Raw genomic sequence first — 21969 nt, forward strand, 5'->3', positions numbered from 1 at the left:
CCGCTCTGCGTCAGCCAATAGCCGAGCGAGGAGAGCTGTGGTGGCGGTCCGCCCCTTTTACCTCAGCGGGGAGGTGGCCGTCATGGCGGCGGAGGAGGAAGCGGCTCCGCTGAGCGGTGTGGGCTGGGCGGCGGGGCCCGAGTCGGCTCCAGCGGGCTGGAGCGTGGTATGAGGGGAAGCTGCGGCCCGACGGGAGGCTGCAAGACGAGGATGAGGCTGCAGTTCGAGGGGAGGCTCCGGTGCGGCCCGGCCTCACCCTCTGCGCACCCCACAGATCACCACCAGCGTTGAGGGCAGCGCGGCCAACCTGGGCAAAGGCTTCGGACACAAGGGCGGGTACCTGTGTGTGAGCACCGCAGCTCCGGTACGGTGGAACTGGGGGAAATAGGGCGGTGGGGCGATCCCGGGGACCCTCCCGGGGTCTGAGCCCGATCCCGGGGCCCACCCTGAGCTCTGGGCCCACGCAGGGCTCGGCCGGGCCTGTGGTGACCGATGTCCAGGTGCTGAGCGATCGAAATCCGCAACCCGCGGGCTACAGCCGTGCCCCCGAGTTCCCAGAGCCTCGTAAGTGCCGTTGGGAAGGAGCTGCGGGGCTGGCAGAGCTCGGTCCCCGCTTCTGGCTCCTCCTTCACCCCCGCAGGTTCGGGTGTGTCCCGTAAGAAGCGGCTCTATGTGAGGCTGCAGCCCCGTGGGGCTGCTGAGACGGCCGTGTTTGACATCAAACTGAGTGGGAAGAGCAGAGCTGTGCCTCAGTACATGAAGATCGGGTAAGGGAAGAAACTGACTTCTCCCAAAACACAAAATGAATGCACAAATAATGGGCTACCTGCTGCCATTTGGCCCTATTTTCCGCTTCCTCCTGTTTTCCTGTTCCAAAATGTTCAGTTCCCCATTTTAGTTGTTTTTAACCATCTTCTTCTCCTAGGGAAATCGGTAGCTTTGCCATCTGGTGTAAGAAAGGAGCCCTTCCCCAATGCAGCCCTCCTCCTGTCCCCAAGCCCAGGACAGTCAGCCTGGGGCTGAAGCAGCTCTCGTTGGCCGACTCTGAACAGCAGTACGTATACATCGACCTCATCTACTCCTACCTGGAGCTGGGAGCAGGTGCTGCTGCATGCTGTTAAGGCTTTGTGGCTCATTACCTGTTAATGAGGGTCAGCTGTGTGCTGATACAATTAGCAGTGTCCAAATGAGGGGCACCTGGGGAGAAACAGCTGCAAGAAAACAGTCTGAATTGGGGCTGACCTGATGGGAAAGAGCTCTGTGGGGAAGGACCTGAGGAGTCCTGGTGGCCAAGAAGGCCAATGGGATCCTGGAGTGCATTGCCCAGAGTGTGGCCAGCAGGGTGAGGGAGCTGCTCCTCCCCTCCTCTGCTCTGCCCTGGGGAGGCTCCATCTGGAGCAGTAGGCCCAGTGCTGGGCTCCCCAGTTCAGGGATGATGGGGAACTGAGCCCAGCAGAGGGTGCAGAGATGGTGGGGGCCAGGAGCACCTCCTGATGGGGACAGACTGAGAACCCTGGGGCTGTGCAGCTGGGGAGGAGAAGGCTGAGAAGGGATGTGATCAGTACTGCTCAATATCTGAAGGGTAGGAGACAGGAGGATGGGGCTGGGCTGCATTTGGTTGTGCCCAGTGATGGGACGGGGGCACAGACCGGAGCTTTCCACCTGAACAGGAGAGAAAAGTTGTGTGGTGAGGGTAGCAGATCCCTGGCACAGCTGCCCAGAGAGGTGGTGGGTTGTCCTTCCATAGAGAGATTCGGACCTACTGGGATGTGACCCTGGGCACTGTGCTGTAGGGAACTGCTTTAGGGGAAGTCAGACTGAGGGAGCTCCAGAGGTCCCTTCAGCCCCTGTGGATCTTTCATTCCATACTGATTCTGTAGGGCACCAGGGAAGCCCGTGGCTCAGTCTGGCTCCAGGCATGCATCGTTCACACTGCACAACTCAGCTGATGATGGCTCCAGCATCTACAACCTCTCAGGTACCCACTCCTCTGTACCATAAAGCTGCACAAAGCAACATGCCCCTGCTGAAGGAGTTCTGTTCCCTTTAAACACTGGAACCCAGATAAAATCGTAGAGCTTTCTCTCAGTGAGACTTCTTTCTCCTTTCCTGAAAGCCCTCGCCTGCTCAACGCAGTGCTCCATTTCAGGGTGGCTCCTTTGTTGCTATTAAAATCTCTGCCTCTTTTCTTTTCAGCGATGGATGGAGTCCCTTTCACACTACACCCCAAATTCGAGCGCAGTCCCAAATCCGACAGCAGTGTGAGTGTCCCTTCAAGCTGCAGCCACGCTTTTGTTCCCCATCCCACCTCAGAGCTGCTCTTCACTAAAACCCATTTAATTTCAGGCCATCCTCACTGACCTGACTGTCAAATCGCTCGCTGACATTGAGAAAGAGGTAAGTAAACACCTCATCTTCTTGGGGTGAGTGGTGGCAATGCTTCCCATTTCCCAAATCCCACTGTTTTTCTCTGATTGTTTCCAGTACAACTACACTTTTGTAGTGGAACGGACGGCAGCCGCTCGCCTCCCTCCCTCCATTTGCTGACACCACTCAGTGCTGTGAGGACGTGAAGCGCTGACCCACGCTCCCTCCCTAATTAAGATCCAATTACAGGAAGTGCTGAGGGACGACAATAAAGGCGTTTCTCTCATCGCCTGCCAAAGTATTTTCGTAATGGTTTTGGGATGTGCGGCTGCGATGGAGGAGTTCCTGGTGCTGTTGCTTCTGTGATTTGAAGTGTGGGGCAGAGAGGGGTGGAAGTGTGGGGCGGTATGGGTGTGTTTATGGCGGTGTTTCTTCTCCCGTGCTTTGACAACACCGCAGCTCTACTCTGAACATCGGCTCCTGTCGGATGTTAGTGTTTCTGGTGCCACCTTTCAGCCTAATCTTCCCTTCAATGTATACTCCCCATTAAAAACATCACAAAGGAAGTCCCAGCCACATTTCAAAATACATCGGGCTTGATTTTTAGTTACCAAATTCTGTAAACGTCTCCTGGAGTGGGGCAGTACAAAACTCCCACCGGGCGCTGCATCCTGGGAACACCAAAAAGTCATTTCACAGAGGTGATTTCCACGTGAGATGGGAGGAAACTCCCTGGAGCTCAAGAGTTGCTCTCAAATCATAGGGATGATTTCTGGGGTGCCCCCCGCAGGGCCCTGGCGCTGTGTTCACGAAGGCACTTTGAGTTTTGCTCTCCCCAGCAGGAACTGAAGGATGCGGTCTGCCAACAAGGCAAGGAAGAAGTCTGCCAGCAGCACCTCCGTGATGACGATCTTGAACTGGGAAACAAACGCAACGGTGAGCACCCATCCTCCCCCCATTGCACAAAACCTAAAACAGGTGCTGAGCAGTGAACCTCTGTAGCTGCTGCTGCTCTGCATGCTCTACTTAAAGCTATTGCCTGCTGCCTGTCAGAGCCTTAATGTTGGGAGGACAGCCTTTAGGGGGGAGCACAGCGAAGCACGGCACGCTCACCTCAGTAGGGATTTCCACCAGCCCAAATTGTTCGTTGAACTCAGGCGACGAACCCGTGAGCAGCCCCACGATGGCCAACCCTGAGAGGATGATACTCCACAGCAGCGGTTTGTTCTCCTGCAGGCTCTCCATGAAGGGATGGCCCTGAAACGCAGTGGGGAGGAACTGTCAGCAGGCACTGCTGTGCTCACAGAACATTCAGGCTAGGGGATGAGGAGGAGTATGGGGCACACAGCTTGATCCAACTTGAGCCAAAAGTGGGAGCTTTTCTCTGCAGAGCACTGAGCAACCTGTAGGCTGTGATTAGAGAGGTGCAGTGCTTTGTTTGAGTGTGTCTGAGTGGCACAATTGTTCCTCTGGATGTGACCGAAGCATGGCTTGCCTTGTAGTTGATAGCAAATGTGGCCATCTGCATCGCCATCGACATGATGTACACGGTGCTGTTCACGAGGCTGGGCTCAAACTCCTTGTACAGATCCACAAACTCTTCCCTTCTAAAGAGAGCAGAGCTGGAGAGATCAGCGGGATCACCAGGAGCAAAGCTTTCCCCCAACCCCCCCCCCCCCACCCTCAAACTGATTGGTATTATGCACAAATTAAGCTGGGCAACTGCGCTCTGCTTTCATAGCACGCTGCTGCAAGCACAGCTTGTGGGAATGGCAGAACTGGAGGGGTTGGGAGGAACTGCTGGAGGTCGTCTGTCCAACCCCTCCTGCTGAAGTAGGGAACTCTTGGCCACAGATCAAAAATCAAGTGGAAAGAAATATATATATTTTAAGAAGGCTTTCCAGCAGTGTCTCCATTGGTGTTATTTTTTTTTTTCCCAGAGAAAGAGCAGCATGTGATGGCTTTCTCCACTCTCCTCCTTTGAAAACGGCAGAGATGTGGCACATGGGAACGTGGGGCGATGGCTGATGATCTTAAGAGGCCTTTTCTAATTTATTATAACTTTCTTGTAACTAATAACTTTTCTAACCTTAATGGCTCTAGGATGAGCTGCTCCTGTGCTGGAGGAAGGGACACTTACTTGGAACCACTGCGCACCTGGGCACCGTGGTACAGGTAAACGAGGCTGAGGAAATGCACCAGGAACTGCAGCAGCACTGTCAGCACCGTGTAGAGGTTGAAGATGTTCGGCAGCGGGCGCTCCTTGGACAGAGTCTTCAAAGGCTGGGAGCAAAAAGCAAGCGGGGTTGGCTACAGCGGTGCAGACCTCTCCATGCAGTTTTCCACCACTCTGGGTTTGTTTGTTAATTAAAACAGCTTCATTTTGGAGAGGGGCACTCTTGCAGTAGTCCTGATATGAGAAACACAGACCGGGTGCTGTCCCAGTGCACTGCCTTCCCCGTACCTTTGACCTGGAGATGAAAAGGAAGCAGCCAGCCAGCAGCAGCCCCTGCAGCGTGGCCTGGAAGTCGCTGAACTTCACCCCTTCCAAGTAGAGGACGCTCTGGCTGTAGGCCAGGATCAGGGCGTTCAGGGCGAGGATCTTGAACATCTGGAGTGTTGTCACGAGCGTGCAGCGACCTTGCTTGATCACGTGGCAGACTGAGGAGGAAGTGGAATCGGTTGGAAGTGGAACAGAAGAGCTTTAGGGGCTTTGTGCCTCAGCCCTCCTCTGAAGCAGTACATAGGGAGGATCAGCACAGAGCATTCCCCCCCCCGTGGGAGACCCCATCACCATGCAAACAGGCAAAGTTGTCAGCGTGGGAGCGTTTCTCACCACCCCATACCTCCCACCGTTGCTTATTCCTCAATCCCATCGAGGAATGGGGACGTGCAGAGATGCGCACCGTGAACTCAGCTCCCCCCTACACTTACTGCACTGGATAGAGGAGAGCTTGGAGGTGAAGGGGGCTGCAATGCTGGCATCACCCAGCTTCACCACTGGCACGCGGTCCTCTTCCAAATCCTTCAGCACCTGACTGATCCGCTCCTGCAGGGCAGAAGAGAAGGGCACGTTGCACGCCTTCACAGTGCTACCCTCCCCTCTCCCTTCCAAGGCAAAGAGACGTCCCTGTGCTTGCGGCACAGCTTTGGGAATTCTAGTAAGGCAAGAAGCTGCTTTTCCCCATCCCCAGTCTGGATGAACCAGCAGTACACCCAAGAAGGAATGAAGAGTGATGACAACTAGTGGAATTTTTGACGTCTCATTACTGACCCTCTGCATGGCCAGCTGCTCCTCTCGCTGGGACATGACTCTGTGCTTGGCACCACGTGACGTGGGCTTCACCGTCCCGCTCCCCAGTGGCGCTGTGGTGGGCCTGAGGTCAGTGGGACCATCCCGAGGCCTCTTCTTCCTCTCGGGCAATCTCTCGGGAGCGTTGGCCAGCAAAGCCACTCCTGAAATAACCAAAACGTGATCTGTGAGGCAGAACGCTGCGCTTCCTTTGCTGGCAAAGTGCTTGCACCAAACAGGAATCCTGATGGTGATCTACATGTGCAGCTAGTTGTGGAGTGACTGCAGGCCTCTTACGCTGGCTGAAATAAAAAAGCTTTGAGAAGAGAAAAATTAGGAAGAATCTCTCTTCCATAAAGATGTGTTTGCAGCCAACTCCCACTGCCTGCTTGTACGTGCACAGTGGGTATTCCACCAGCACAGAGATCCTTTATCTAGCTTTCTGCCCCTAAATGATGTTGGTCGGATCAATACCAGCCCCAGAACAAGAGAAATTAATGTTGGTTTCGTGTGTAGAAACTGCCACCAAACTCAGTGGCACTCACATGGATGTCCTGCAGTACACTCACCTACATCCGCGTGTTTCAGAGCTCCGACATCGTTGGTCCCATCCCCGCACATCAGCGTGACGTAGCCCAGGCTCTTCAAAGTAGTGATCACAAACTCCTGCCAAAAAGAACTGCGTGGTGAGAATTGGCAGAGCAGCTGAGCTGGGCGACGCGCCTTGGCCGAGCACTGCTGTGCGGTGGGAACTCAACTGGCTTCCGAGCCACACTCCAAAAGGTTCACCCTAGGTCTTAATTTTAGGAACGTGGAGCTAAATGAGCCAGCGTGTTCAGGATAATGACAACACACATCCTGAGCTCTGTTTCTTGCTGCCAGCTGGCTTGGAGAGCATGAGAGGTTTTGCTCGTTGGCTTATAACAGCTTTAGCATTAATCATGAGAGACGCTGCTGCTGTCGTGCACCAGATGAGCTCCGTTGGCAAACCAGCAAAATTTGGGTTTTATCAACATCTCTCACCTTCTGCTTTGGTACCACTCTGGCAAACACTTGGATGTGCGGTATGAGCCGCAGCAGCTGCTGTCTGTTCAGAGCCTGCAGGTGAGAGAGACCTTCTCCTGTCACACAGAGGTCGTAGTGCTGCGTCAGCTCCCGCAGGGAGGAGGGCAAAATGGGGAACACGATGGAACCATTGATGGACTGCCACTGCCAGGTGGAATCTGCAAAGAGAAGCTCTCATCGTATCCTAACACAGAGAGGTTCAGAGGACAGAGGGTTATCTCAGACTCTGGAAAGCAAATGAGCCCTTTTCATTATGAGCATCAAGCAGCCATGCTCGTAGTACGGGGCTGCAGTGTTCTAGGAGGGATTTGGCTGCCGAAGCCATTGCTGCGTGAAATCAGTCACCTTTGCTGGCAGGAGGCTGCAGAATCAGAGTATGTTCCCTCTGGAGGAAGTGCAGCTCCCTGGCCACGTGGCAGGCAGTCAGAGGGTTGTCTCCTGTTATCATCACTACCTGAGGGGAAAGCACAAGAGGTCAGCGTCAGTTCTGGGGGCACTGCAAAGAGTTCTGCCCAGCAGGGATGCTGGAGATGTTTCCTATGAGGTGAAGCTCAGTGCAGCACCTTCAAGAAAGGCTTTTTCTCCAGGCCACAGCAAATCCCATTGCAAAAATAACACCACATCCGCGCTGCTTCCCTTCCTTCATCACAGGGAACCCTTTGCCTTCGCTCCAAAGGCACTGAAATTCCACATCCCCAGAGCTATGGCTGCCAGCAAGGCCAGGATGCTGCTGCCCGCGATGCTTACGTGGTGCGACGCGTTCTGGATCTCCCTGATGACGGACCTGGAGTCCGTTTTGAGAGGGCAGGAAACCACAATGAAGCCAGCAAAGCGAAGGTCGCACTCTAGAGCTTCACGCTTCATCTCTCGCACCTGCCACAGCAAATGGGGAAAACTGGAGCACTGCCCGATGCTTCACCACAGCTGTCTTGTCTGCTGATGGGTGCTTCTTTGCAATGAAAGCATCATTTGGAAGAAAATCTGTGCTCTGAGAAGTGCAAAGCAACTCCAGCTCATCCTCAGCTGCTCTACAAGGAAGACCTCTCTTGGAGGTAAAGCTCCAGTGATGGCCCTGAAAAGTGTTGTGCACACTCATCCCCATCTAATAGGAGGTTTGCAGGTAAGAAGTTCAGCGCTGGGCTTCCACAAGGGAAGAGCTGTTGCTTTACAGACAGGAAAGCAGAAGTACTACTCGGTGAAGATATAATTGGGAGCACCTCACTGAGGCCACGCTCTTCCCAGAAGGCCCAAATTGTAAAAATCAACAGTTATCACAAGTTTGGGCATCCACAAACCCAAAGACACCCCCCCCCAACAAACTCTTCCACAACCAAGCTCGTGCCATCTCTGTTTTCCTTTAAGAGACAGAAGGATTTAAGCTCCATTTTTTTTTTCTCAAGGTTGAAAAAGAAAGCATACCTGCTGGTGAGTGAGGTGCCCCAGTTCCTTGTAGCCCAGGGCCAGCACTCGTGCCCCCTCATGCGAGATTTCAGTGTGCACAGCGTTGTAGTTGCTTGGGCACTGAGATAACTGGAGAAGGTGTGGGGAAAAGTCACATTAATATCGTCCCGAAGATGTAGAATGTTCCGGTATTTCACATTAAATATGGTGGGGGGGGGGTCCTGTTCAAACAAGAGCAAAAGTGGAGGAACCAGTTCTGTCAAGCAGAAGGCACGGGGTACAAGCAGAGCAGAACCCCCACATTGAATTGGGGTTAGGCTGGAATTCCCCCCCAGTGGGGTTTGGGTTCAAGGTATGCTCTTTCCAGGACAAAATCCCCGTGTCCTGAACCCAGGTTATAGGGTGAAATTCCCACATCCTCCATCTGGGTTCCAGGACAAAATCCCCTCATCCCAACCCCAGGTTCCAGGATAAAATCCCTTTGTTCCACATCCAGCTATTAGGGTAAAATCCCCATGTCCTGCATCAGGGTTCTAAGACAAGATCCCTCTGTCTTGCCTCTGGGTTCCAGGACAAAAATCCCCATGTCCTGAATCCGGGTTCTAGGACAGAATCCCCACATCCAAGTTCTAGGACAAACTCTCTACATCCTGAATCCAGCTTCCAGGACAAAAACCCCCCACAATCCTGCATCCAGTTTCCAGACTTGGTGGGTTCAAAGCGAGGTGTGAGGGCACGAGCCCACGTGCCACAGAAGGCCCTCAGCGTCCTGGAGAGCTGCGCTCACCATTTTGTGCAGCGTCTCCGGAGCCCCTTTCACAGCTGCAATGTAACAGAGATCAGCAGCGCCGATCTTCTCGTACGATGCCAAGACAGACATTCTTTTCAGGGCACTGGCAAAATGAAAGCGCTGGTGAATTTTCAGTCCCTGAGTTTTAATACTTCTGGGGAAAACTTTCTCATCTGGAAACAAAGAGATCAGGAAATCCTGAAAGGTTTCTCGGTAGCAGAAGCAACATCCCTCCCCTTCAGGTCACGATCACGTTTCCACCACTCCAATCTGCATCCCACCCCCATTGCATGGAGAGCAATCAAAATTAAAGGCACCAACCAGAGCGTGCCGTGGCAGATGGGAATGCCCACAGCCCTGAGAACGGATTTTTGCTATTCACTGTCCCCTAAATTTGCAGCATGAGGATTTCTGCTGCCCCAAATGTGGGGGCACACAGCTAAGATTCTCTATTTGCAAGATGCCGGCACGAGTCGTGGGAAGTGGCTGTAGATCAGGTAATTCTACGCTCAGATCTGACAACAGCGTTACCACCATCCATCCTCCCCAAACGCATAAAGATTTTACCTTTGGTCAGGGTCCAGTCCACCGCCATCAGCATCGCCTTCTCCAACGGATCCCCCACCAACGTCCCATCATCCAACTGCACGAGCGAGTGGCACGTAGCGATGGCTCGGTGGGTTTCTATAGGAATGTCAGAGACGGGCGTCACTTCCTTCCCATCCCTGCGGCACAAAAGAAGACCGCCCGTGTTATCAGCCCTGTTCCAATGCTCTGAAACAGATCTGGGGATTTTTCCCAGCCCAGTCTTCCCCCCCTAAAATTCATATTCTGTGATGGTAAACAGTGGAGCTGCTTATGGCAAGGTGACAGCTGTGGGAAGCCTGGCTCTGTTGGCCAATGCCCATCGTTTCAGTCACTTCTACAGAGCAGATTTGAGCAGAGCACTCCAAAAAAAGAGCCTGAATTAACACGTTTAAACAGCTATGCAATAAAAGGGCGAGAGATCTCCCTGTTCCAAGCACTGCAGAAACTAAGAAGGAAGCCAAGATGATTAAATTCAGCAAGTCTTTTTCTCCGTCCCCCACACCCACCTGAGCCCAGCCACTCCTCTCACCACCAGGTGGTCGCTGGTCAGCGTGCCGGTTTTGTCAAAGCAGCAAACCTCCACTTTGCCCGCAAAAGGGATGCGGAAGGGCTCTGTGCAGTACACATCTTGGAGGGAGAAGAGGGAAATTCTGTTACAGGTCTGCTGGCACAAAGCAGGGAGAGCTCGGTGGCTTTTCAACACAAGGCAAAAGGTATCAGTGCAGCACTCGGAGTCAACGAGCTCCCCACTCTGAATTTCTGTGGTGTTTAAAACCAATTTGGCAGCAAAGCCATCCCGCACTGAAGATGGTGAATTCCCATTGTTTCTGCCTTCGTTTGGTACTCACAGAGTTTGGCCAAAGCGATGAGGGAGGTGTTGACGGCCAGAGAGAGCTCAATGGGAAGTTCAGGTGGAACAACAGACGTCAGTATTAACGTACACTCAAGGAAAAGCTTGTAGCGATTCCTGCTGGGATCCTTGGTGCCTGTGGGGCAAGAGAAGTCCTGTACCTCCTGCCCCACAGAACTAAGAGCAGTGCCCCAGAGAAACACACCTACCTAGGAGGAGCTGTGGGAGGGCAAGAAAAGCAGCCAGAATGCAGTGTGGGCCCTATCCTGAAAACTGGAGCTGCCTAACCCAGCTACACTCTCAGAAATTACAACTGCCTTTCCCACAGCTCTGGCCAGGTCCTGTGCAGGGAGCTGGAAGAGGCAAGGAAGAAGCTCACCTTCTATCCAGACGTACGATGCAGCAGCAACAGCAAAGACCAGCAGGAAGAGGATGAAAATGAAGGTCTCTAAGTTATTAGCTGTCACTCTCTTCACCCCAAAGAGGATTGTACGTAGCAATTTCCCCTGAGAAGAACAGCCTTCAGTGCAAGAAGCCAACTCTGCAGCATGCACTGCTTTGTTAAAAACGTGTGCAAAACCCAGTTTTAAAAATCACACTCCGGTGTTTTGGTCCCAGCTCTGTAACCATCCAAACAACCAGCGACCTTCAGCCCCCCACCCCACTGATCTGTCAACACACCAAACCCATTCTTCGGTCCCTCTTCACCATTGCTTATAAGGATCCTTATGTTTTCTATTGACTTCCAAAAAGGAAAATCTCATGTTGGCAACTGCAGCCCTTGTGAACGCGCTCCAATTACCCTTTTCTGACCATAAACACAAAATATGTGGAGCTTAAATTTAGATACAAAGCCTGAACCCTCAAACCTGGCTCCCACGCTCCCGCACCGCACACCACCTTGCTCCTCTGGCACGCTGCCTTTGTTCCTCTCCCACCCACATCATGATGATGCCCCCATTTCCATCCCCACTGTTCTATCACTACTAAAAGCACTGAATGAATACCATGAGGGCGCTGACAGAGGTGAGCAGGCACATGCACATCTTACCTGAGATGTGTTGAAGCCGGTCCTCAGAGCGTACGCCACGCATCCGTTGTCAACAGCTGGAATGGGAGCAGGAAGGAAGGCCATGAGCTTACTGCATGTCTTGTGGGGGCTTATCACAGAGAAATTATGCTCAAAGCTTTGCCCTCCTCTCACTTTCAAGGGGACACGTCAACTTGAGGAAGAACTAACAGCAATCTCACCATTGTGGTGCATGAGGCTGAGGAGCGCAATTCAATAACTGCCTCCAAAAGTTGCACTGAGCCCCGTGAAATTAATCCACAAGCATTTCATGCCCTCTCACAGAGGAAATTTGCATGGGTACGTACGTTTCAGTCCCGTGCTGGCTTTCTGGGGTGGGATGTGCTGCACCACCTTCGTTCCACCAAATATGATGTGCAGCCGGGCATCCGTCTGCATGTCCAACACGTGCTCTGGGCTGAGGTCCTCCACGGGTTCCTGCAGGACAATGCTCAGCTCTCAGGCTCACTGCTACTGACAAGTAAATGTGGAGCATTCCTCTCTTTTCATACCTCACATGAGGTGCTCTCAGCTTCACTCCAGCTAAAAGCAGCCCGAGGTGAACCCAGGAATTAACGTGCTCTGGATTTGGAGCCAGACATTCCAGTGTGGGGGATGCAGTTCCCCCTTGACTCACTGAGTTCAGTGAGGGAGGCTCTGAGATCACTACTTTATCATCTCTACATCCCCTCCCTGTGCACCAGGAAGGGTTTTGAAGTGCTTTACACTTATTCCTCCCACCTCTACGCAACCAGAAGAATTCAGACAGGGGAATGCGTGGGAGGGCAACGCCATGCTCTCATAGTTCTGCCTCCAAGGCTGGAGACGCAGCCAGACCAAGCAGGCATCCTGTTCTCATTTACCAGAGATCATCCATTGCTGACAGGGAGATGATAACAAGCAGGCCAGGCTGCTTATGCCAGCATTCACACAAAGAGACTGACATGTGCGACTGACTGCAGCGCCTTCAATATTTCTACTTTCCAAGCAGGACAACAGAGAATTTATTTCACACAGACCTTCATCTGTGGCACAGACTCTCCTGTCAGCATAGCTTCGTCCACAATGCACCTTCCACGTAGGAGCAGCACATCACATGGCACGAGGTTTTCATGAGGGGATCGGCCTGCCATTAAGACATTAAAACTCAGAAGCTAAGAGGCAGAAGCGATGTGTGGATGTCTGGAAGGGAATGGCTCTCCCACCATTTAGCTGAGATACAGAAGGTTCCTAAAGGTCTGAATCACCCATGGGCTGCCAACTCTATCCCCTGACTCCATGGCTTAGCGGTGCTGAGAACCATGAAGGTTATTTGGCCTCTGGTGAGACCAGAAAAGTTCCCAATTCAAATTGTTTTGTTCCTACTGACACTTCAAAGATGGGGAACACACCATGGGGAAAGAGAACCTTCAAAAGGGAAGCACAGGTGAGACAGAGCCCTGCCCTTCCTCCCCCCTTCCTTCACAGGGAGGTATTGTCAGCAGGAAGGAAACTCTTCATCTTCCCCATCCTAAGTGGAGGGAGAACACCATTTATCTAGAGAATTACCCTTCTTCAGGACAATAAGAAGAGACCAAATCTTACAACCCTCAACTGTGACACGGATGAACCAAAGCCCTCAGAAGCACCCAACCAGGAGCGATTTTTGGTATTTTTACACGGTGTGATTTCACTGAATGCCACTTCACGCGTCAGAAGGAGCGCAGTTTGAAACCAACTTTGGATCACATGAAGCATTACCGATGGAGACGATATCCCCCGGGATGATCTCATCGCTGGAAATGGGTCTCCACTTCCGATTTCGGTAGACCTGTAGAAAAATAATTAAAAAATAGAAAGAGAAAAAGGCGTTTTGACAAGTCCTGCTTGCGTCGGTGTCATCTGAAAAGGACAAAGATGAGAAAAACAAACAGCAATTCCAGTAACAGCCACATCCAAACCTCCAGCGCTGCCCAGGAACAATTCTTCAGGCACTGTGCCCGTGACTATTTCCCCTCTGATTGGGGTTACCTGGATCATGTATGGCTTGTTGCCCATTTTTTGGATCTCAGACATGTTCCTCATTTGCTGCTGGACCAGGGAAGCCTCAAACGCAACCAACATGGAGAGGGTGAAGACGCTGTAGTACCAGTACTCATCCAGGCACCACAAACCCACACAGAACACCTGCAGGGAGAACACAGCGCACAAATTGCTCTCATCTCGCTCAGAAAGCAAAAGCCTTCCATTTCCAGGCATCTTTCTCACCTAACTGAGTATGCATTTTGTTGCATTAAGCTGAGAAAAACCACAGCAGATCGCGGGAACTCGTTAGGCAGAAAGGGGATCGCTCCCTCAGCAGTGAAATAAGTCATTGTCACAGCTTTAGATTTAAGAAAAGTGATTCTGCCACCCAAACCCGCAAGGAGTTCTCTCCTTTTGTGGCAGAACAACGTATTTGCAGGTCCTTCTGTCTGTCTGCTTTACCTGGAAGACGAAGAACGGCGCTGTAGCTCTTTCTTTAAAAAGCTCCAAGAATTCCGGCACCACCATCTCAGCCCTGGGGAAACAAACAATTAATACTAATTCAATCCTCATTAACCTAAAAGTTCCGTGCTCTCAAGAAAAGCCCAACCCAGAGCCACCTGCAGCCCCTGTGTCACAACACCCAGAGACCACCCACCTCTTTCTTTCCATTATTTCCTGCATTTAATTGTTTCCATCTCCCGTTCCCTGTCCTTAAGATAAATCTGACAGCTGCCAAGCAAGGGCAGGGAGGAAACATTTGAAAGCACAGCTTGGTGACTGATGCTTTGGGATCATTTCCCATCCTCTCACTCTGAAAAGGAGAGATCTATGCATGGAAAACTTACTTATTTGTGCCATATTTCTTCTCAGCTGCTCGGATATCTTTGTCCTCCTGATAGCCCCGGGCATTCTGGTAATAACACAGCGGGTGCTCCACGGGGAAAGCGACAGGAAGAAACTGCTTCTTGCCATTTATCTCATAGGAGTATTTGATTTTCTGAAACTCAAAGGAGAGAGCCTCCTGCCCGTCCTCATCCTGCAGGATGGGAACAAAAACAACTGCTGAACACGTACCAGAAAGAACAGAAACCCCAACCCCTCACGTCTCTTCACTGTTGTGGGATTCTGCCTGTGGTACAGACAGGAAACACAGCATGACCTTTGACATCCCCATAGTGACTGACTACAGCTGTCACTTCCCAAACCAGTTAAGGAGCAAAAGAACAGCAGCTCTGCATCTCTGACTCACTTGGTCTCTGTGGAGCGGCACCAGTTCTGCAGATCCGTTATTGGGGGTTGGCACAACTTTAGCCAAGGTGGCTTTCTTAGGGCTGGGTTCCTGAAACACAACACAAGCATATCACAAAGCAGATCACAGAGCCCCAGTTTCGGTGAGAAGCGAGAGGAAGCCCTGCTGGATCACACCAAGACATACAGAACAAAGGAATCTTTGTCCTTTGGTGCTTTATTTTGCAGAGCTGTGATGAGGATTGTGAGGATCCATCCTCAAAATGGAACCCGCCAACAAAGGAGCTGCACTCAATACTTGATCGGCAGTCAGGACACACGTGGCAGTAAAACATGGCTGCAGCAGTGACTGCAGAACAGACAAACAATGGTCCCTCAGCAACAGAGGGAGGGGCTGATGGGGAAAGGCAGCCAGGCCCTGCTCTGAGCACCAAGAGCCACACAAGGGTAGAACACCTCGGGATGGAAGGGTCCTTAAAGATCATAGAGCCACGGAATGGGTTGGAAGGGTCTTTAAAGATCACAGAGCCACAGAATGGGTTGGAAGGGTCCTTAAAGATCACAGAGCCATGGAATGGGTTGGAAGGGTCCTTAAAGATCACAGAGCCACGGAATGGGTTGGAAGGGTGTATGGGAACTGTTGAATCACGGCCTGAACCTCTGATTGACCACCTGAGGCGAACACTGAGTCAGCTGCAGGGGCACAGGTGAACACAATTTCACCTGAGTGACCGGAAGGGGTGGAGCCGGGCTGCACCTCTCCCAGACCCCATTTAAGGGCTGACTGCCAACGAGGAAGGATCTCTCTCTGGAGATCACTCCTCTTGGAGCCCATCTGTGAGCCCAGGACACAGGTAAGCTCTTTATTTCATTACTCCTTTGTAACGCAATGATCTCTCTGGTCCTATACCTTTTTACCTTACAATCTGTATACCTATTTGCCATACAAAGGGTCCTTAAAGATCACAGAACCATGGAATGGGCTGGGCTGGAAGAGTCCTTAATGATCCTCAAACCACAGAATCACAGCACGGTTGGGTTGGAAGGACCCACAGCCTCACCCCCCTCCCCCCCCCAGGGACGGAGCACCCACAGCTCCGTGCAGCACCGCCGGCTCCCCCCTCCCCTCCCGGCCGTGCCCGGCCCCGCGCCCGGGACTCACCCGAACGCACGTGAGCGCGCAATGCGCGTGCACCGACCACAGCCCCGAAAGCGCCGTCAGCAGATGAACGACACCGATAGCGGCCAACGCCAACAGCGCGGCCTCGGGGGGGGCCGGGCCCGGGCCCTGCGCTTCCTCCTCCTCCGCCGCTGCCCTCCACGCTGCCCACACCCGCGGCCCCCACAGCCACAACCAGGCCGGGTAGAGCCCCGCCACGAAGGGCAGCACGGTGCCGTGGAGGAGCCGCGGCCGCCGGCGGTACAGCGTCACCGACGAGACCAGCTCGTCCGCGGGGCCAGGAGCCGGGCCGGCCGCCGCCATCTTCCCAGGGACCGCCTGCAGACGGCGCACTTCCGCTTCCGGTAGGGAGAAGCCGCGCTTGCGCAGTAGGCAACGCGAGAACACGCGAGGCCGGCTGCCGGCGACTGCGCGTGCGCAAAAGAAAGGAACAGGAGTGCACATGCGCAATTGGCGAGCTGGCGGATTTTGCGCATGCGCAGCGCGGCGGTGCCGGCACCCGCGCATGCGTAGAGCGGCGGCGGAGCGATGTGAGTAAAGGGGATGGATGGGGGAACCGGGCCGGGTCGGGTCGCGCTCATTCGGTGTCGCCTCTCAGGCAGGCGGCCCTGGAGATCACGGCGCGGTACTGCCGCAACGAGATGGAGCAGTACGGGCGCTGCGTGGCCGCCAGCCCGACTTCGTGGCAGACGGACTGCCACAGCCTCCGCCTCAGCATGTCCCGCTGCGCCGCCACGCAGTGAGTGTGGGCCTGGAGGGGGTAATGTGCGGCCTTCGGGGCTCCGTGGGGCTCTGCGGGGGAAAACGGGGCTCTAATTGGGGGAAGTGGGGCCTTTGGGACTCTGTGGAGAGGGAGAACGGAACTGCGGGGCTCCGAGAGGGGAGAAAATGGGGTCTTTGGGGCTCTGTGGGGGAGAAATGGGGCTCTGTGGGGGGAAAACGGGGCTCTAATGGGGGGAAGTGGGGCCTTCGGTGCTCTGAGGGTGGGGAATGGGGAACTGAGGGGGGGGGAAAATGAGGGTTTCAGGGGTGTGAGGGGGGTAAAATGGGGCTTTGTAGGGGAAATGGGGCTCAAAGGAGGAGAAGTGGGTTGTTCAGGGCTCTGAGGGGAGGAAATGGGGTCTCTGGGGCTCTGTGAGGGGGAAATAGGGCTTTTGGGGCTCTGAGGGGGAGAAATGGGTTGTGGGGTGGAGAACGGGGTTTGGGGGTGGTAATGGGACCACATGGGGGAAAAAAGTTTCTAAGGGGGAGGAATAGGACTTGTGGGGCTCTAAGGGGGGGGGGGGGGGGGGGGGGAACGGGTCCTTCAGAGCCCTGCATGCCTCTGAGGCCCGCGAGCTGAAGGCTCTGTGCTGCCCCACAGCCCCATCGTGCAGCGGATCCGGGAGGACTGCGCTGAGCCCTTTGTGGCCTTCGAGCAGTGCCTGAAGGAGAACCAGGCGTCAGTGCTGAACTGCAGTGAGCACGTCAACGCCTTCCTGCGCTGCGCCGAGCGGGTGAAGCTCCTGGCGTGAGGTGAGGGGTGCAAGGATCCAGCCCAGAATATGCTGAGAGGTGCTGTTTTCTCTGGGGGTTCTTTGTAAGTGAAGAGCTGGTTTATAAGTGGGAGGGAAATCGTAAAGCAAGCAGTGATCTTAAGGCTATTTCAGTGCTCAAAGGGAGCTTAGGAACAAGAGACAAGTTACTTTTTTACACAGGTAGAGAGATAGGATGAGGGGGAATGGCTTTAAACTCAAAGGTGGGTTATTTAGGGTGGATGTGAGGAGGAAATTCTTTCACCAGAGGGCGGTGAGGCCCAGAGCTGTGGTGCCCCATCCCTGGAGGTGCCCAAGGCTGTGAGTGGGGCTCTGAGCTGGTGGGGGGCATGCAGCCCGTGGCAAGGCTGGGGGGGCTTTGCGGTCCTTCCAGACCAACCGTGCTGTGATCCCATCGTTCTTTGATCTTTAAGGACTCCTCCAAGCCAACTATTCCATGGTTGTATGTTTCTGGGGTCCCTTCCAACCCATCACATTCTGTGACCTTTAAGGTCTTCTCTAACCCCACCTGCTGTAGGATTTTGTGATTCTCTGTTCTTCCCATAGAAACGGAAAGCATAGTGGGGAGAGGTATTGAGGCTAAACCCACTGATATCAAAAATTTCTCCTGTGGGTTTTCATTTCTGATTCTTTTATTTGTGCTGTTTTCGTCGCAGGAGACCCCCAGAATTAAAACTCATCATCAGGAGCGAAGGAGAACTCTTTGTGCTCTGCATTCTCATCGCAGTGCTTGGTTGGGTTGCTTCTCCCCCTCTGAAAAACCCACAGGTTGTTTGGGTACGAAGCGAAAACCACCTTTTTTCCTGCAGGTTGTGCTCAGCAATTTCTTTTCTCACTAAGGACAGCATTTTCCCTTTATCCTGATTAAAAAATAACCAACAGACACGCTGCTGAAGACTGAAAGCCAGCTCTGCCTTTTCCCACTGGTGATAGAAGCTGCTTTTGGAGCTGATCTGACTCCAGTGATGTTTCCTCAAGCATGGCGTTCCCAGCTTGCCCAATCTGGGAGCACCGTGGGCTTTCTACTGCATTAGAACAGCAGAGGGAGTCTTCCCACCAGCAGAATGACTGAGAACTTCAGAGCTCCTCAAACTCTGAGCCATCAGCAGCGCGATGGAGATCTATCTGTGGGAGGGTGGGGGGCTGCTGCCTGCGTCCTCACATGGGGGGGACACAGAGCCCTCCAGGGAGGTGATCTCTGGGCTGTAATGAATGGGAATAAACGATAACATTGTGAGGATATTTTACAAGGAGTGGATAAAGAGCTGCGAGCGCTTCTGCGGAGGGAGAGCTGCTCTCCTCCGTTGTGCTGCTCTCTGCAAACTGCTGTTTTTCGACCCCGCTGCTCCCATTCCAGCGTCTGACCACTCGTTTGGAGGAGAAATTCTTCCTAACGTCCAACCTATGTAATATGAGGCCATGAGTTGTTGTACCTGAAAGGAAAGGTGAGATGTGGAGCAGGAACTTGGCTCGGACCCATTCCCAGTGCCATACCCCGCCCCAGGTTGCACGGATCCGCGTTCCAGCCCGGCGTGAGGCCAAGCAGAGTTGGCAGCCATCACTCAGTGTTCTCCAGCTGGGCAGAGTTTAACTCCTTTGGGGAGAGGGACAGCAAATGGAAGTGGGTCTGTCCCTGCTTCCAGCGCAGCCAGAATCGCCTCGATGCCCTTCAGCACGAGTGGAATTTGAGATGGAGCAGATGAGGACGTCCACCCTTGCAGGAAACGTTATTTTTCCCTTTTACAGAACACTGTGTTTGGAATGTAGAACTGAAACATGTTCTGTGTTCCAAGTCAGGAGAAAAAGGTGACGGTAGCTTTGCTTCAAGGGGAACTTTGGGAAGCTCTATCGGAGGAAAAACGTATTTTGAGTGATTTTTTGGCAATGCATTTACCCTGAGCAGCACAGTTGGCAATGTCTGCGGCCCAAACAGCTTTATGAAGGGCTGCATGGGAGCGGAGGTGCTTTGCATGTTGTTGACACTGCATTGAAATGTCAGCACGGCGGCAGCAAAGCCATTTTTCATTACAGTTGAGGTGCTGTGGGCCCCCTCTGAAGCCTGGTCACATCTCCTCCAGAGCTGGAGCTGCTCCATTATTTCTTCATCAACACATTAACCACTGAGCTGCTGGGGTGCCTCGCATGGGGCAGCAGGATCCGACCAATTCTGAGCCTGGAAAGTGGTTCTGCTGCTCTTTTCCCTCTGCGTTTTGGCTGTGACAAGTGGAAGAGGAGGGCACAGCAGCAAAGCCACGTACAGGTGGTGAGAAACTGCCCCTGAAAGCAGGGAAAAAGGCTGTTATTTCCAAATCCATCCACTCCTTCCATGTTTCTACCCTTGGAAATTGTGGTCAGCCACTTCCTAAAGAGCAGCAGCTAAAGAGCGTTTCCTAAAGAGAGCATTGGTTGCTCCATTGTCGTTCACCCAGCAGAAACTGCCACCTGAAAACATGGGATGTGCAGATCTCTGCGTGACTGCAGTTCTGCTTCTCGGCTCCCATCCTCACTCTGTGGCCATGGCCCCATTCTGTCTTTATTTCCCCCACTTTTCATTGTTCTCAGCTCTGGTTGTGTTTGGGGGTTAAGGAAGCTGGGGGTCAGTTCTGCTTTCCCTTCCCCACTGCGTGTCCCTGCAAGCAAACCCTGAGCTGTCCCACGTCTCCATGCGTGTCCCCCTGATATAAAGAACACCCACCCAGCTGGGGAGCAACGAGGAATAACTAATTAAGGTGTCCTGAGCTGTTTATCTAACAGACACCCGAGGATCGCTGTGATGATTTCCCCGCTTCGTTTTTCCCCTTTTCTTTTTGGAGCTCAGAACACAAAGTTGAGCACCGGGTTTTTGTGTTTCCCTCCCATAGCTTTGACTGAGGTTGGTGTCACTTTTCCTTCCAAGCGGAACTCTGGAGGTGAATCACACACGGCCCCGGAATGAGGAACTCCCCCGAAAGCCTCTTTAATTTTTCACCCAGAAAATATTCTCGTTTTACACTCTGCTTCTCTTACTGAAAGGAGCCATAAATCAGCACCGTCCCCTTTGGTGTTGGCCGTCGGCGGGGGAGATTTAGTGCTGCCAGCAGCCCTGGGACTGTGGTGGGCAGCAGCAGAGGGCGGAGAGCCGTGCGGAGCTGCATTCCATTCGCACACACCGTTTGCTTTCCTTGGCTGTGGGCCCGCTGGGCTTCGAGCTGCTGCGAGGGGAGCAGGGTGGGCAGATGGAGGGTTTTCCACTCTGTGGCTGCTCTGTTGTTTTGCTTTTCCTCACTTTTCTCCCCCTCTCTGGGCAGAAAGATGCCCGGGAATTTCTAGCGTGCTGCTGGGAGCCCTGTGTGCTGAGAGCAAGGTTTGCTCCAATCAACAGCACTGAGGCAAAGCCAGAAAGCGTGGGTGTCATCCAGCCTGCTGCCCTCCTGCTCTCTGTTCTGCTGCATGGTGAGCTCAGCCTTTCCCTGGAGTGATTTCCTCCCCCCCGAGTGCACATTCCTCATCACTGCCACGGGACTGAGCTCCCCGCCGTCCGTCAGTGCTTTGCAAGAGTCAGATCCCAATCACAAAGCTCCTCCTGCCTCAGAAGCAGTGCTTGCCGTCTCTTATTGCTGCAAGAATGCATTTCCAGCTGCAAAATACAGCTGGGAGCAATCACCGAGCCCCGATACCTGGCTGTGCTGCTGGTGCTTCCAGCGGGATCCCCTTGCAACCCACTGAGCTGTCACCACATGACAAGGGTGGAAGTGAACCGACTGCAGCAAAGTGCCCTACCCAGTGGCTACGTGGGCAAAGTTACGCCCAAAACTGCTGTTTCTGCAAAAGGTTCCCCCTTCCCTCTTACAAAGAGATGTCAGAGTGATGGTGAACTGCGATATGGAGAGCGGAGGAGGGTCCAGCTGCAGACCATGGCACTGCGAGTGCAAAGGGAAATGAGTGCCCCATCGGTGGCTGTCAGATCCACACAGCTTTGAGTGGGATGAGCTCTGTAAGGGCCGTGGTTATATTACACAGATTTCTTTCTGCCCATTCCCTCCAACAGAGTCTCGGGAAGGCAAAAAAATTCCTGATAGGAAGCGAAATGCAGCAGGATTGCGGCTCCTTTCATCCCCAGCGCTGGATTTACAGAGCTCCTCCGTGACCACAGACAACCATCATGAGCCATTTTTATTTTTTTTAATCAGTGGAGGGAATACACACTTTTACAATCAGACTGACAAAAGCCCGGGGGAGGCTTAGAAGTAAAACACCACATACAGAAACATCAGCCGGGTTCTCAGCTGCACTTCAACTCACGACTGTGGAGGTCAAGATTTAAAAAGTCACGATTTCCTGTTGGAGTCGTCTGCTCGTCAGTCCCTCTGTCAGAACAGATGTGGGGAAATCAGTTCTGGAGGACCTCCTTCCTTCATCTGGCACAATTCTGGGAAAACCTGACCTTTCCAGCAATATTGGCTCTGTGTCCTTCACAGCTGTAAAGAACCAAATCCCACACTTGGATCCTGGTTGGGAGAATAAAGGATTTCTGTTTGGTAATAATCCGGACTTCTAAACTCTGTTCTCTTTTTCTTGCTTGTTTTACTTATTTTGGG

The 21969-nt window shown here is 53.1% G+C and overlaps 3 protein-coding genes across 11 annotated transcripts; 2 read left to right on the top strand and 1 right to left on the bottom strand.

Annotated features, from left to right (window-relative positions):
- The first annotated feature begins 64 nt into the window (after positions 1-64).
- On the top strand, positions 65-4755 carry MVB12A (multivesicular body subunit 12A). 4 transcript variants are annotated; one of them, NR_173992.1, is made up of 10 exons: positions 65-166; positions 275-364; positions 468-564; positions 641-767; positions 926-1054; positions 1881-1978; positions 2197-2261; positions 2347-2397; positions 2485-3303; positions 4308-4755. NR_173992.1 is itself a non-coding variant. In NM_001397561.1 (9 exons), exons 1-9 carry the CDS (start codon positions 83-85, stop codon positions 2545-2547), a joined length of 804 nt encoding a protein of 267 aa, NP_001384490.1. In that variant the 5' UTR covers positions 65-82; the 3' UTR covers positions 2548-2665. The 4 variants fall into 4 exon arrangements, 1 of the variants encoding a protein (NP_001384490.1); NR_173991.1 differs by having other exon boundaries at positions 4471-4755; NR_173993.1 differs by lacking the exon at positions 4308-4755 and having other exon boundaries at positions 661-767; positions 2485-2665.
- ATP13A1 (ATPase 13A1) lies at positions 2946-16177 on the bottom strand. 4 transcript variants are annotated; one of them, XM_423767.8, is made up of 26 exons: positions 15840-16177; positions 14679-14768; positions 14275-14465; positions 13889-13961; positions 13433-13588; positions 13163-13232; positions 12442-12548; positions 11731-11860; positions 11405-11460; positions 10733-10859; positions 10352-10489; positions 10010-10130; positions 9483-9640; positions 8913-9088; positions 8144-8254; positions 7472-7597; positions 7070-7178; positions 6683-6882; positions 6229-6325; positions 5642-5823; positions 5302-5416; positions 4832-5028; positions 4508-4650; positions 3863-3974; positions 3481-3624; positions 2946-3284 (listed from the first exon to the last, which is right to left on the bottom strand). In XM_423767.8, the coding sequence occupies exons 1-26, from the start codon at positions 16158-16160 to the stop codon at positions 3174-3176; spliced, it is 3561 nt and encodes a 1186-aa protein (XP_423767.6). In that variant the 5' UTR covers positions 16161-16177; the 3' UTR covers positions 2946-3173. The 4 variants fall into 4 exon arrangements, with proteins under 4 accessions (XP_423767.6, XP_004950884.3, XP_004950882.3 ...); XM_004950827.5 differs by having other exon boundaries at positions 3863-3989; XM_004950825.5 differs by having other exon boundaries at positions 5302-5823.
- Positions 16178-16351: 174 nt separating this feature from the next.
- On the top strand, positions 16352-21916 carry CHCHD5 (coiled-coil-helix-coiled-coil-helix domain containing 5). Of its 3 annotated transcripts, XR_003072712.3 has the most exons (5): positions 16352-16387; positions 16456-16596; positions 17221-17372; positions 18049-18169; positions 18275-21916. XR_003072712.3 is itself a non-coding variant. In XM_004950823.5 (4 exons), coding segments are annotated over exons 1-3 (294 nt in total). In that variant the 5' UTR covers positions 16352-16385; the 3' UTR covers positions 17372-17411; positions 18049-21916. The 3 variants fall into 3 exon arrangements, 2 of the variants coding, with proteins under 2 accessions (XP_004950880.2, XP_001232276.2); XM_004950823.5 differs by having other exon boundaries at positions 17221-17411; positions 18049-21916; XM_001232275.7 differs by having other exon boundaries at positions 18049-21916.
- Positions 21917-21969: the final 53 nt, after the last annotated feature.

The sequence above is a fragment of the Gallus gallus genome, chromosome 30, assembly GCF_016699485.2.
Source record: "Gallus gallus isolate bGalGal1 chromosome 30, bGalGal1.mat.broiler.GRCg7b, whole genome shotgun sequence".
Taxonomy (NCBI): domain Eukaryota; kingdom Metazoa; phylum Chordata; class Aves; order Galliformes; family Phasianidae; genus Gallus; species Gallus gallus.

Excerpts from the sequence above, each read along its gene's own strand:
- ATP13A1 (XM_004950824.5), bottom strand. The coding sequence starts at position 16,160 with ATGGCGGCGGCCGGCCCGGCTCCTGGCCCCGCGGACGAGCTGGTCTCG. Across the intron at positions 6,883-7,069 it reads GCAGCCTCCTGCCAGCAAAG|ATTCCACCTGGCAGTGGCAG; the intron begins GTGACTGATTTC and ends TTCTCTTTGCAG. Across the intron at positions 3,625-3,862 it reads CATTTGCTATCAACTACAAG|GGCCATCCCTTCATGGAGAG; the intron begins GCAAGCCATGCT and ends ACTGCGTTTCAG.
- MVB12A (NM_001397561.1), top strand. The coding sequence starts at position 83 with ATGGCGGCGGAGGAGGAAGCGGCTCCGCTGAGCGGTGTGGGCTGGGCG. Across the intron at positions 365-467 it reads GTGTGAGCACCGCAGCTCCG|GGCTCGGCCGGGCCTGTGGT; the intron begins GTACGGTGGAAC and ends GGGCCCACGCAG. Across the intron at positions 565-640 it reads CCCCGAGTTCCCAGAGCCTC|GTTCGGGTGTGTCCCGTAAG; the intron begins GTAAGTGCCGTT and ends TCACCCCCGCAG.
- CHCHD5 (XM_004950823.5), top strand. Across the intron at positions 16,597-17,220 it reads TCCCGCTGCGCCGCCACGCA|CCCCATCGTGCAGCGGATCC; the intron begins GTGAGTGTGGGC and ends GCTGCCCCACAG.